Raw genomic sequence first — 14,421 nt, 5'->3', positions numbered from 1 at the left:
CAAATGATGCAAAAAACATATGTACATTATTATATCATTAAGGTTGTGCTATAATATTGGTATTGGTTAATTTTCATGGTATCAATATCAGTTGTGGATTGGCCTAAAATTGAATATCAGTATCAGTATCGGTATCAGATACATGTATTGGCTAATTGTGATGTTTTAAGCCTTAGTCTAAGATTGAATATTGGTATGGGCAAAAATGTTAGCATCATCCCATCCTTAATTAAAATAAAGAAAAATTATCCAATAGTACATGCCCAGTTGCTTGTCAGCACTAGTAAAACTATTCTGCAGACCAAGAATACAGAGCTGCACAATGCAGAGATGCCACTGCCTAACCTAAGTAATCCACCTAAAGCATAACAAGGGGGAATCGCTCTCTCTTTCCCAATAAAACCACAACCAGCTACTCTACACACAAGAAAGCTTGAAGACAAAGATACCAATTTTAGAACAAGCTTTCATTGGGACTACTTTTTCCTCTATACAGAACTTTATCAAGACATGACTTGATAAAGCTCTACACAGATTGAAATATCCCAATTAACATTTATTAAGTAAGTTTATTTAGGCACAGGTACACATAAGTACAATTATCATACATTGTGTAAGGTACCTAGGATAATTCGAAAAAGTCAGAGTGACTTATTTCTTGTGCAATTTGTGGCCTTGTCTTTATACTTGTTGGCAATTTGCCATTCAGTGCTCAATATTGAGCACTGAATTATATTAATTGAATTCTGGACTATAATCATTCATTTTTTTTTCTTTGCAGCTCATGCTCTCATCAGAAGAATTATGTCAGAAGACTTGCTCTCGGTACCCTAAATTCATGTAAGTGGCAAAAAAATGTAATATGTACATGTATATTACACGTATAATGTCTGCAAAATGTGTCATAAAGCATATTTACAGGTCAAAAGTGCTAAATATATAGTAGTAACACTTTTGACATTCTAAAATTTCAACATCATGACCACTACAAGTAAACACTATACATGCATACAGCCTGTGGATGTAATTAATCTCCATTAATGTAAATATTGTGTGCAGTATTATTACACAGTGCAGTAAAACCGTCACATATTAGATGTTTACTGTACTGTACTTGCATCATAATCTAATACACAACATTTCACCTTGGTAGGTACCAACCTGTTGGTATTGTATACCATTTTGATATTCAACATTTCACCTTGATGACAAATGCAATTTTCATATTTAAATCTTTATTAATGATTTCTTTGAAGACTTTGGTATTAATTATTAACAAAATGTGTATAAATTTTACAGCTGTTAAATAGTGAACTCTAGTACTTCTTGGAAATACAGTAATTATAATCTTAATGAAATGGTGAAAGTAAGATTTTTGGACCAAATATGAATGCTTTATGATGAAACTACATTAGTATCCATTATATAAAAGAAATTCACAGAAACCTGCAATGACTTTAGCAGATTTGCACAACAGGTGAACCACATAAGTGTTGAGGGTGTGTTAACTGTTTTAAATAAATCTGATTTTGCAGCACACAAGAGTTTCAACAAAGATATAATTTAAGAGTTAAGATCTTTAACAAGTTATCTCCAAAATCTTATAAATTACTTGAGAGCTCACAGAAGAGGAGATATATGTGTTTTCAGTTTAAAAAATTAGGTAAAATATGAGTGCTAATATAGGAGAGAAGCCATATCAGTGCTTAGAATGTCTGAAGCTTTTTTCTCGAAAATATCATTTAGAAACACATTTAAGAGTTCATACAGGGGAGAAACCATATAAGTGCTCAGTATGTCTAAAAAAATTTTCACATAGATCAGTTCTAGTAAGCCATATGAGAATCCACACAGGTGAAAAGCCATATCAGTGTTCAGTGTGTCAAAAAAAATTTTCAGATCAATCAGCTCTTGTAACTCATAAGAGACTTCATACAGGAGAGAAACCATATCATTGTTCAGATTGTTTAAAAGAATTTACACATAAGTCAAATCTGATAAAACATATGAGAGTTCATACAGGGGAGAAACCTTATCAGTGTTTAGAGTGTTTAAAGTACTTTCAACAGAATTCAGGTCTAATTCAGCACATGAGAATTCATACAGGAGAGCGGCCATATAAATGTTCAGAGTGTTCTAAAGATTTTTCACATAAATCGGCTCTAGTAAAGCATATCAAACTTCATACTGGAGAAAAACCATACCAGTGTTCAGAATGTATAAAAGCCTTTAAAGATAAATATGCCCTATTAAATCACATGAGAGTTCATACAAAAGAGAAACCATATCAGTGTCAGGTGTGTTTAAAAGACTATTCACATCAGTCAAATTTTTTAAAACACATGAAAATTCATACAGAAGGGAAACCGTATCAGTGCTCACAATGTTTAAGAGATTTTTCACGTAAATCAGCTTTAGTAAGACATACTGGTGTTCATACAGGAGAAAAACCTCATCAGTGTTCACAGTGTCTAAAAGGTTTTATGGAAAAATCAGCTTTATTAAAACATATGAGACGTCATACAGGAGAAAAACCATACCAGTGTTTTGAATGTCTAAAAAGCTTTCTAGATAATTCAGCTCTAGTAAAACATATCAGAGTTCATACAGGGGAAAAACCATATAAATGTTCAGTGTGTCTTAAAAGCTTTTCTCAAAAATATAATCTAGTAATACATTTGAAAGTTCATATCAAAGAAACACCATATCAGTGTTCAGTGTGTCTAAAAGGCTTTAACAATATATCTGGTCTTTTAAAGCATACAGGAGATCATTCAGTATTAAAGCAAAAATCAGATCTCTTAAAACATATTCGAGTTCATGGAGAAGAACAGCCGTATTAATTAAAGTCATTTTTCTGTAAGGCATGTCTTTTAACCAGTTGAAATTAGATAAGACTTAACAAAAATAAAACTTAAATTAGTGTCATGAAAGTTATGGATTAGAAGTGGCAAAAACCTTATGATGTTGAATATTTGGGTTCTGACTGTGATGACTGACTTTGTGATATTTTCCACTGTTATGATTTCATATTCTCAGGTGTTTTGTTGCACTGGTTTTAGCAGTCAGTTGTAACTCCATAAGTTTTATACAAGAGGGGTTAAGGGATGGCAGTCTGGTTGGAAGAGGGGGCTAGGGAACTCATTATTACTTGGGAGGTTTATGGGGCTCATGGAATTTTGGGGGGCATCAGCACCCTCTTATTCCCCTTGGCACTGCCCCTGATTTCTGATAATATATCTTTATTTATCAGTTTCCCATTCTCTAACTTAAGGTTATGTATAATCTAGTTTTAAATATTAAAGATACATTCACTATCATCAATAGAGTGGCTTTTCTCAAATTTGCCTGTGTTTGATCTCTACTGCAGATATTGTGTCTAATTTCAGTGCAGCTTCAGCTGGAAAAATAATAAAACAAAAATTTAGAAGCTCTAAATAACCTTCCCTTGGTCTTTAAACTTTGTCTCAGCAATTTTATCATTTATGTATTCAGCATCAAAGTTCCTTTCATCAATCATGCATTACAAAGCCATACCTGGAGTATACCTGGAGGGTGTTCAGAGGTCAACACCCCCATAGCCCAGTTCATGACCAGGCCTTGAGGTGGATCAACCAGGCTATTACTGCTGGTCACACACATATTGACGTACGAATTACATCCTGGCTGGTCAGGTACTGATTTTAGGTGCCTGTCTAGCTTCCTCTTGAAGACAGCTAGACTGTCTATGGGTAATTCCCCTTATGTGTGCTTGGAGGCTATAATCAGTATTAGTAAATATTAGCTATGTTAGTAAATATAGCTCCATTCATCAATCATGCATTACACAACCATACTTGGAATATGTCTGGAGGGTGTTTGGGGGTCAATGCCCCCATGGCCCAGTCCATGACCAAGCCTCATGGTGGATCAAGGCCTGATCAACCAGGCTGGTTTACCACTGGCTGCACACAAATCAATGTATGAACCACAGCCTGGCTGGTCGGGTACTGATTTTAGGTGCTTGTCTAACTCCCTCTTGAGGACAGCCAGGGATCTACTGATAATCTCCCTTATGTATGCTGGATAGGCCATAAACTGTATTGGTAAATATTGTTGCAGAAACAAGAAGTACCAGTTCAAGGTAGTATACAGTAACTTGGTACACTTTTTTACCATGCAGTAACTTTCTATACTTTTACCTCTATATAAGGCATAGTCAATGATAACCAAATCTATTCCTTTGTGTTTTTCTCAGTCTCAAAAGGAGATTCTTTAATTGATGTACTGATCAAGTGAAACTACTAAAGGGGATATGAAGAACATTCTGAAACTACATAACCAAGACAGGACTTGCAGTAAGATAAGATTTTGTTTGGATTTTTAACCTCAGAGGGTTAGCCACCCAGGATAACCCAAGAAAGTCAGTGCATCATCAAGGATTGTCTGTCTTATTTCCATTGGGGGTCCTTCAGTCTTGTCCCCCAGGATGCAACCCACACTAGTCAACTAACACCCAGGTTACCTACTTGCTTGCTAGGTGAATGAGGACAGCGGGCATAAAACATGCCCAACATTTCCAACTGGCCGGGGATTGAACCGGACACTCAAGTGTGTGAGGCGAGAGAGTTGCCTATCAGGCCACGGGACACCATGAATTCAAGTTGAGCTTATTTATTTAGAAAGAATATAAGGAAGTACTAGTTTGGGTAGTTTTTGATATAGGTTGGACTGGTATATGAGTGGGCATGGTTGGGTGTGAGTTGGATCTGCCTGGCTGGAGTATTACCTGGATGTTAAGAGTTTCCTGGGGGTCAACGCCCCCGCGGCCCGGTCTGTGACCAGGTCTCCTGGTGGATCAGAGCCTGATCAACCAGGCTGTTACTGCTGGCTGCACGCAAACCAACGTACGAGCCACAGCCCGGCTGGTCAGGAACTGACTTTAGGTGCTTGTCCAGTGCCAGCTTGAAGACTGCCAGGGGTCTGTTGGTAATCCCCCTTATGTATGCTGGGAGGCAGTTGAACAGTCTCGGGCCCCTGACACTTATTGTATGGTCTCTTAATGTGCTAGTGACACCCCTGCTTTTCATTGGGGGGATGTTGCATCGTCTGCCAAGTCTTTTGCTTTTGTAGTGAGTGATTTTCGTGTGCAAGTTTGGTACTAGTCCCTCTAGGATTTTCCAGGTGTATATAATCATGTATCTCTCCCACCTGCGTTCCAGGGAATACAGGTTCAGGAACCTCAAGCGCTCCCAGTAATTTAGGTGTTTTATCTCCGTTATGCGCGCCGTGAAGGTTCTCTGTACATTTTCTAGGTCAGCAATTTCACCTGCCTTGAAAGGTGCTGTTAGTGTGCAGCAATATTCCAGCCTAGATAAAACAAGTGACCTGAAGAGTGTCATCATGGGCTTGGCATCCCTAGTTTTGAAGGTTCTCATTATCCATCCTGTCATTTTTCTAGCAGATGCGATTGATACAATGTTATGGTCCTTGAAGGTGAGATCCTCCGACATGATCACTCCCAGGTCTTTGACGTTGGTGTTTCGCTCTATTTTGTGGCCAGAATTTGTTTTGTACTCTGATGAAGATTTAATTTCCTCGTGTTTACCATATCTGAGTAATTGAAATTTCTCATCGTTGAACTTCATATTGTTTTCTGCAGCCCACTGAAAGATTTGGTTGATGTCCGCCTGGAGCCTTGCAGTGTCTGCAATGGAAGACACTGTCATGCAGATTCGGGTGTCATCTGCAAAGGAAGACACGGTGCTGTGGCTGACATCCTTGTCTATGTCGGATATGAGGATGAGGAACAAGATGGGAGCAAGTACTGTGCCTTGTGGAACAGAGCTTTTCACCGTAGCTGCCTCGGACTTTACTCTGTTGACGACTACTCTCTGTGTTCTGTTAGTGAGGAAATTATAGATCCATCGACCGACTTTTCCTGTTATTCTTTTAGCACGCATTTTGTGCGCTATTACGCCATGGTCACACTTGTTGAAGGCTTTTGCAAAGTCTGTATATATTACATCTGCATTCTTTTTGTCTTCTAGTGCATCTGGGACCTTGTCGTAGTGATCCAATAGTTGAGACAGACAGGAGCGACCTGTTCTAAACCCATGTTGCCCTGGGTTGTGTAATTTATGGGTTTCTAGATGGGTGGTGATCTTGTTTCTTAGGACCCTTTCAAAGATTTTTATGATATGGGATGTTAGTGCTATCGGTCTGTAGTTCTTTGCTATTGCTTTACTGCCCCCTTTGTGGAGTGGGGCTATGTCTGTTGTTTTTAGTATCTGGGACGACCCCCGTGTCCATGCTCCCTCTCCATAGGATGGTAAAAGCTCGTGATAGGAGCTTCTTGCAGTTCTTGATGAACACGGAGTTCCATGAGTCTGGTCCTGGGGCAAAGTGCATGGGCATGTCATTTATCGCTGTTCGAAGTTATTTGGTATCAATTATTTTTTATTAATTATAATCAAAAAGAAGCGCTAAGCCACAAGGGCTATACAGCGCTGCTATTTGGTATCAAGATAACATCAGATAGGCTTGTGTTAACCAAATTCTGTGGCTCTCTCATAAAAAAATCATTTTGATCTTTGACTCTCAGTCTGGTTAGCGGCTTGCTAAAAGCTGAGTCATATTGGGACTTGAGTAGCTCACTCATTTCCTTGCTGTCATCTGTGTAGGACCCATCTTGTTTAAGTAGGGGCCCAATACTGGACGTTGTTCTCGACTTTGATTTGGCATAGGAGAAGAAATACTTTGGGTTTCTTTCGATTTCATTTATGGCTTTTAGTTCTTCCCATGATTCCTGACTCCTATAAGATTCCTTTAGCTTAAGTTCGATGCTTGCTATTTCTCTGACCAGTGTCTCCCTATGCATTTCAGATATATTGACCTCTTTTAGCCGCTCTGTTATTCTTTTCCGTCGCCTGTAAAGGGAGCGCCTGTCTCTTTCTATTTTACATCTACTCCTCCTTTTTCTTAGAGGAATAAGCCTTGTGCATACATCGAGTGCCACCGAGTTAATCTGTTCTATGCATAAGTTGGGGTCTGTGTTGCTTAGTATGTCTTCCCAGCTTATATCGGTTAGGACTTGGTTTACTTGGTCCCACTTTATGTTTTTGTTATTGAAGTTGAATTTGGTGAATGCTCCCTCGTGACTAATCTCATTATGTCGGTCTGGGGCTCCGCGCATACATGTCTGAACCTCAATTATGTTGTGATCTGAGTATATTGTTTTTGATATGGTGACATTTCGTATCAGATCATCATTGTTAGTGAAGATGAGGTCTAGTATGTTCTCCAGTCTAGTAGGCTCTGTTATTTGCTGGTTTAAATTGAATTTTGTGCAGAGATTTAAAAGCTTGTGTGAGTGTGAGTTTTCATCAGAGCTGCCTCCTGGTGTTATTACTGCAACAATATTATTTGCTATATTCCTCCATTTTAGGTGCCTTAAGTTGAAATCCCCCAGGAGCAAGATGTTGGGTGCAGGAGCTGGCACATTTTCCAGACAGTAGTCAATTTTTAACAGCTGTTCCTGGAATTGCTGGGATGTTGCATCCGGAGGCTTGTAGACTACCACAATGACTAGGTTTTGGTTCTCGATCTTTACTGCTAAAACTTCCACTACATCATTTGAGGCATTAAGCAGTTCTGTGCAAACAAGTGACTCTACAATGTACAGGCCAACCCCCAACCTTTTGCCTGTTCACTCTGTCACATCTGTATAGGTTGTAACCTGGGATCCATATTTCGTTGTCCAAGTGATCCTTTATGTGGGTCTCAGTGAAAGCCGCGAACATTGCCTTTGCCTCTGCAAGCAGTCCACGGATGAAAGGTATTTTGTTGTTTGTTGCTGGCTTTAGACCCTGTATATTTGCAAAGAAGAATGTCATCGGACTGGTGGTATTGTTGGTACTGGGGGGGGGGATTTTTTTTTCCAGCATTAGTATCTGTATCTGTTGGTTTGTAGTGGAGGCCATCGACTGTGGTTCCACTCCAGGAATGACTGGATTTGGTGTATGATTTCTGCCATTTCCTGCCAGTTTTTTTTCCTTCCTGGCACTGAAAAACCTCTCCCTCTTGAGTGGCTGTGGCTACCCAGGTTTTCCCATGGCCTAAGATAAGATAAGATAAGATTTCGTTCGGATTTTTAACCCCGGAGGGTTAGCCACCCAGGATAACCCAAGAAAGTCAGTGCGTCATCGAGGACTGTCTAACTTATTTCCATTGGGGTCCTCAATCTTGTCCCCCAGGATGCGACCCACACCAGTCAACTAACACCCAGGTACCTATTTGCTGCTAGATGAACAGGAAAACAGGTGTAAGGAAACGTGTCGAAATGTTTCCACCCGCCGGGAATCGAACCCGGGCCCTCAGAGTGTGAAGCGGGAGCTTTAGCCACCAGGCCACCGGGCCTGGATGTTTTGTATCTTTTTGTTCCCTTTAGATGGTGTGCCTGGCAATTTAAGTTATAGCACAGTCTTTCCTGTACTGAAGAGGTACACATTTCAGGGTGAAAAAGCTTATAGGAAGGGAGTTTGCATTTTCCTGTTGTCATATGGGCACGGCATTTTCTAGGGTGGTCATAGTTGCACGTCCCATCTGTTTTTCCAGATTTCCCATGCCTGCAAATACCAAGTGCATAGTATGTGCACAGGCTTGGTTTCTGTTTGCCTTGGGTTTCTGTGACTGTATTCCCTGTTGATGCATGTTTACCTGTCTTATTCCTATCCTCCCTAGCACCAACAATGGAGCTCCCACCAGTTGTTTTAAGGAAGAGGAAGGAAGATTAAGGAAATTGTATTAATGTTGGTAGAATTACCAACAATGGCTTAACAAAGCTCCTGGAGAGGGAAATGCTGCCACAGCAAAATGTTGCATGAGCTGCACTTGTGTCCTTTTACTTAACAAGAATAAGGAAGGACAGAAAGATATTGAACTAGGTTTTGGGCAGATAGAAGAGACTAGTGGCTCGGCTCTTCCACTGTGAAGTATGAAATGAAATTATGTATAACACAGAAGATTGGCAAGTGAGAAATGAGTACACATAGGTTCCACTGTTCTTACATATGTACATATAACAACAAATACAAACTTGTAATCCAAACGCAGACATAATAATATCGTTATTTCTACAAGTACATGTACAAGGTATCCAGGCCTAGCTGACATCAATGACATAGAAAGTCGCTTGTTATGCAGAGCATTTCAGGCAAATTAGGTCAGTTTTGTCCCAGGATGCAACCCACACCAGCCAACTAACTCCCAGGTACCCATTTTACTTATGGGGAACATAGACAACTGGTGTAAGGAAACACAGCCAGTGTTTCTACCTTCGCCAGGAATCGAACCTGGACCTTGCCGTGTGAAGCAAGAGCTTTGGTCACCAGGCCACAAGGCACATATGAGGCCCAGTAGGCCTGCAGCAGTGTTCATTCGTATATAACAGTGGATTCTAATTGGAAAAATTTGTATTTAGAAAGGGCATAGGGAAGTGCTTGTTTAGCAAACCATGGTACGGGTAGGGCTGTAAAACTCCAGGCCAGTGCGTAAGCCCCTGGGTCAGCTGGCTACAATAAGATTCATCCAACTAGGTATATTTATACACCATAGAAAGGTTAGCATGGGCCCCACTATGACCACAAATGACTTGTTACAGATGACTCTCCCGCCAGAGTGGACGTGACAAACTAGCTCAAGTCCCCTCATAGCTGTCTTCATGACTCACGAATTCGTAATAACCTGCCTAGTATGGATAAATAGGCCTAACTGCAGTTCCTATATCTTAAGTATTTTAAACAAAATATAAAATTGTTAAGAAATAAATATTTTCAATTTACATATAGAAGATCATAACTATAATAATTTAGTGATCACAGAATTGGTAAGAAGATAGGAAAGACTGGAGTAGGATACGAGCTGCTGAACAGAGCAAGCTGATTGGTCCAAGGTCATGGCGAATAGAAACCATTTATCGTATTTCGTCATCACTAATGGTTTTTCAGATGATCCAATCAGAACTTTCTTGAAAGCAAATAAACTGGGGTTATAAAAGGGCTAAAAGAAGGAAAAAAAGCTAACAGTGGTGCTGAAGCTCGGGGTCTTGGCCAACAGTCTACCCTAATCCAGCTGCAAAATGGCAAATCAACAAAGATCACCGGTTAAGGCTACTGTGAAACGGCGACAACGCAAGAGAGAAACTTTCAAACTTTTTATCTACAAGGTGTTGAAAAATGTTGTACCAGCACATGGTATATCTTCAAAAGCCATGGATGTTATGGAATCTTTCGTGAACGACATTTTTGCTCGGCTGGCAGAAGAAGCTTCCCATCTCGCGAGAATAAGTAAAAGGTCCACCATCACTGCCCGAGATATTGAGGCTGCTGTTCGTCTCTTGTTAGTCGGAGAACTTCAACTACACGCAGCGTCTGAAGGTACAAAGGCCTTCGCTAGATACGCAGCCAGCAAATGAACCTCCTAATGACTTGTAATGTTTAGACCATCCAGGCTCCTTTTGGAGCCACAAATTGTTACTAAAGAGTAAAGTTTGACCAACTAAACGTACGTGCAAGAGCACTCAATAATATATAGCTGATGTGAGCACACCAAGGTTTTAAAATTAAATTCTTGTAGGCCATACAGCACACCAAGGAGTGATCACTGAAATAGATTAACGTTTACGTATAACAGTAGCCATCAGATGGACTTGCGCTCCAGTTCCTTGAATTTAACCTGAATGTCGAACATTCCCCAGGCGCTATGCCCCCTACGGGTTTAGCGCTCCCAATGACAATAATAACAACCTGGCACATTCCAGTCAAGTCAATTCTGGACAACATTCCTGCAGTTAGGTAGATAAAACTATTATTAAACCTGATTATTGCATTATAAAGTTACTATTTTTCAATTATCAAATTAACCCGAAATTAAATGAAACACCATGCCTACTTTGGCTATTTATTTATAGTTCTTTACGCTACCTGTTTGACCTGCATAACATTGATAAATTCTTTATGAAATGTACAGACAACCTTCTAACTCGAGCTGTCCACTTAACCCGATCATTTCACAGCTGAAGTAGTTTGCCAAAAGCCTCTAAAATCACTCAGCAGTTGGATTGTCCTAGCACTTCCCTACTTATAACATTTCCTCTCCAAATCTATTTTTCCCGTCCCCGCTTCTCCACTCAGCCCTACAAGTCTTAACTTTTTTGTTCATTCGACGAATTAGTCTCCGAGGAAGCAAGAAAATCATGTTATAATTTAAAGTAAAATGTTGATTTCAATTGACCATACATAGAAATTAATAGATAATTTGCATACCATTTACCTGGAGAGAGTTCCGGGGGTCAACGCCCCGCGGCCCGGTCTGTGACCAGGCCTCATGGTGGATCAGAGCCTGATCAACCAGGCTGTTACTGCTGGCTGCACGCAATCCAACGTTAGAAACAAATTCAATACCTATGTAAATTTGTGGCAGAAGTATGTTCACTAGAAAGCCACGTATTATGCTTGACTTTTAATCATGGTACCGAGGATTTGGTTATATAAAATACTAAAATTTCAAGCATTATTACCCTTACATAAAAAGTAAACCTACTGGTGCGGAATTCCCGTGAATCATCATGAAAAAACATTAGGATCGCCATATTTATTTAACAAAGTTGTTGCAGATTCGCCGGTATAATCGCCCGGTCCGGGCCTTTTTCAAGAGGTGGCCCGGCCTTGGTTCCCTGTCCCTCCCCAATGGAGATCGTAGGGAAACTGGAAAGATGAGTCAGTTTCTGCGACTGCACAGGGCGAGGTCTACAGAGCTTCGCTTCGCTTCTTAGCGCTTCTTTTTGATTATAATAATAATAAAAATTCGCTTCGCTTCTTATGACCAGTCTTTGGTAAGATGGGTAAGGATAGAAATATTGGAAAAGGGTGGGAGGGGGGAGTGAGGTAGGATATAAAAGAGAAGTGGCCCAACCACTTTATTGCAATTTAAAAAAATGTATGTGTAATAATAGAAAATTCTTGAAGGGGTATAATACTAACCCATCAGAGTCACATAGATATAACAGATATATAGGTACATGACTGAATTGGTAGTAGACATACAAATTGCATTTTTTTTTCTACGGAGCGAATCCACTGAGCACGAATCAGGAAGTTATCCTTCGTGGCTCATCCTGATTGGTTAAAAAGGGTCTCTTATCTGCTCGTCTATAAAAACAGCTCATTAATTTTATTTTAGGCATTCCTTACACCGTTGCCGAACCTCCGGTCGGAGCACAAACCAACATCGCCATGTCAGGTCGTGGAAACTTCAACATTACCAAGACTAAGAGAACCTTGACTCATCGGGCCGGTCTTCAGTTCCCGGTTGCCAGGATCCATCGCTACCTCAAGGTTGGTAGCTACGCCCCGCGCATCAGTGTTGGTGCAAGTATTTACTTCACGGCGGTGCTGGAGTACCTGACTGCTGAGATTTTGGAACTTTCTGCCAACGCAGCTAAGGACAGCAAGAAAATGCGCATCACCCCACGTCATATTCTCCTAGCAATCCGCCATGATGATGAGATCAACACACTGTTGCAGCAAGTTACCATTCCACAGGGCGGAGTCGTACCCTACATCCACTCTTTTCTCTTTGTCACGAAACGCAACCCTCCCGCTCCCAAGGGTGAGGTCGTACCCAGCACCAGCTCCGTTAACCTCAAGAAACCAAAATGAAAAGCCATAGAACTGTTAAGTGCAAAATCAAAGTAAATTGCATTAAACAAAAAATAATTAAAAAATTAAAAGAAAAAAAATTAAAAATATTAAAACAAAAAATAAAAAAAAGCTCCCAAAGGAGCACACATGTTAAAGAGGCATACTTTACCATAGTAATTACAATGACAGCTGCAGGATATATAAAATAAAACAACAGCTATGTGAAATACTGTACTAATATGTCCCCTCAAGGAAGGTTCCTTGATGTTGGTGAGGGGCTCTTGATTTAGGGAATTGGATCTGTGCTCCAGTTCCCCGAATTAAGCCTTAATGCCTTCCACATCCCCCCCCAGGCGCTGTATAATCCTCCGGGTTTAGCGCTTCCCCCTTGATTATAATAATAATGTACTAGACTAATATGGTCTAGTGGCTAACGCGACGGACTGGAGTTTTGAGACTGACCGCGGGCTCAATCCCGGCCGGGGTATGGTTTACCTGGAGAGAGTTCCGGGGGTCAACGCCCCCACGGCCCGGTCTGTGACCAGTGTTGAGCCAATAGCATTCCCAACGTTCTTGATTTTTTTTACATACTGAACATGGAAAACTTATTATCTTATTTACTGCATAACTTACGTAGCAGAAAATTTATCATTAGACTATATATGCACTATAATCAATAAGACTGGAATTCACTTTTACACTAACATCGGTGATACTTTATCATACACAATTGTTTGCTATGCACAACAAAACTGCGCGGAAGCAACAGTAAATTCTAGTTCCAGAAATATATTTTTAGGAAACATGATTATTTTTGTGTACCATTTTACCGGTTTATGTTTTAGAAAGGCTTATAAAAGTTTTTAGCACAAAAAATTTATTTGCATCCCTTGAACAAAAAAAAAATCGAGGACCCAAATGGAAATTTCACTTTGACTTTTTTGTTATCCTACATAATTTACACTGATAATTGTACTTATGTGTACCTATGCCTTAATAAGCTTACTAACAAACTACATAATATTAAAGAAATTAGGTAATAGAAAACAGAAGCCCCTAAATTCAATGTTATCGAAAAGATCATTATTAGATAATGAAATTCCTGTGAAATATTATGAAGAATATTCTGATTCCCTATTGGACAACTAACGTTAAGTCTAGGAACTACCAAAGGCTTCATGAAACTACCAAATCAAGAAGACTTCTGTTTTCCGATTGGCTATTTAGCGGTACACATGGGAACCAATCAGAAAAATGAATCATGATGCCACCTGATTATTACGTGCATAGGTGTAGGCTATGCCTTGAGACAGCAGAGAATAAATTAATGTATTTCCTCTCACCAAAAATAAGCTGGCATTTACAGTATATATAGCCTATGTACAGTGAGGCAAATGCAAACATAAGATACGGTGATCAATGAGGCAAATGCCTGCACAAGACAAGGTAACCATGGCGACCAGCAGGAAAAGGAAGTTTGCCAAGTTGTTTCATCGAACCTGATCCCCCCCCTCCCCAAAAAAAAAGTAGTTGCAACTTGTATATTTACTACCAATTCAGAGTCATGTACCTATATATCTTATATCTATGTGACTCTGATGGGTTAGTATTATACCCCTTCAAGAATTTTCTATTATTACACATACATTTTTTAAATTGCACCTAAGTGATTAGGCCACTTCTCTTTTATATCCTACCTCACTCTCCCCTCCCACCCTTTTCCAATATTTCTATCCCCCCC

The 14,421-nt window shown here is 39.9% G+C and overlaps 1 protein-coding gene across 2 annotated transcripts; it reads left to right on the top strand.

The window, feature by feature from the left end:
* Positions 1–760: 760 nt before the first annotated feature.
* Positions 761–3,430, top strand: LOC138854969 (zinc finger protein 271-like). 2 transcript variants are annotated; one of them, XM_070101272.1, is made up of 2 exons: positions 761–840; positions 1,536–3,430. In XM_070101272.1, the coding sequence occupies exon 2, from the start codon at positions 1,671–1,673 to the stop codon at positions 2,841–2,843; it is 1,173 nt and encodes a 390-aa protein (XP_069957373.1). In that variant the 5' UTR covers positions 761–840; positions 1,536–1,670; the 3' UTR covers positions 2,844–3,430. The 2 variants fall into 2 exon arrangements, with proteins under 2 accessions (XP_069957373.1, XP_069957372.1); XM_070101271.1 differs by having other exon boundaries at positions 768–840; positions 1,300–3,430.
* The last annotated feature ends 10,991 nt before the right edge of the window (positions 3,431–14,421 follow it).

Source organism: Cherax quadricarinatus, chromosome 76 (genome assembly GCF_038502225.1).
Source record: "Cherax quadricarinatus isolate ZL_2023a chromosome 76, ASM3850222v1, whole genome shotgun sequence".
NCBI lineage: Eukaryota > Metazoa > Arthropoda > Malacostraca > Decapoda > Parastacidae > Cherax > Cherax quadricarinatus.
The sequence above is the reverse complement of the archived record's forward strand: the minus strand, read 5'-3'. Positions and strand labels throughout refer to the sequence as shown.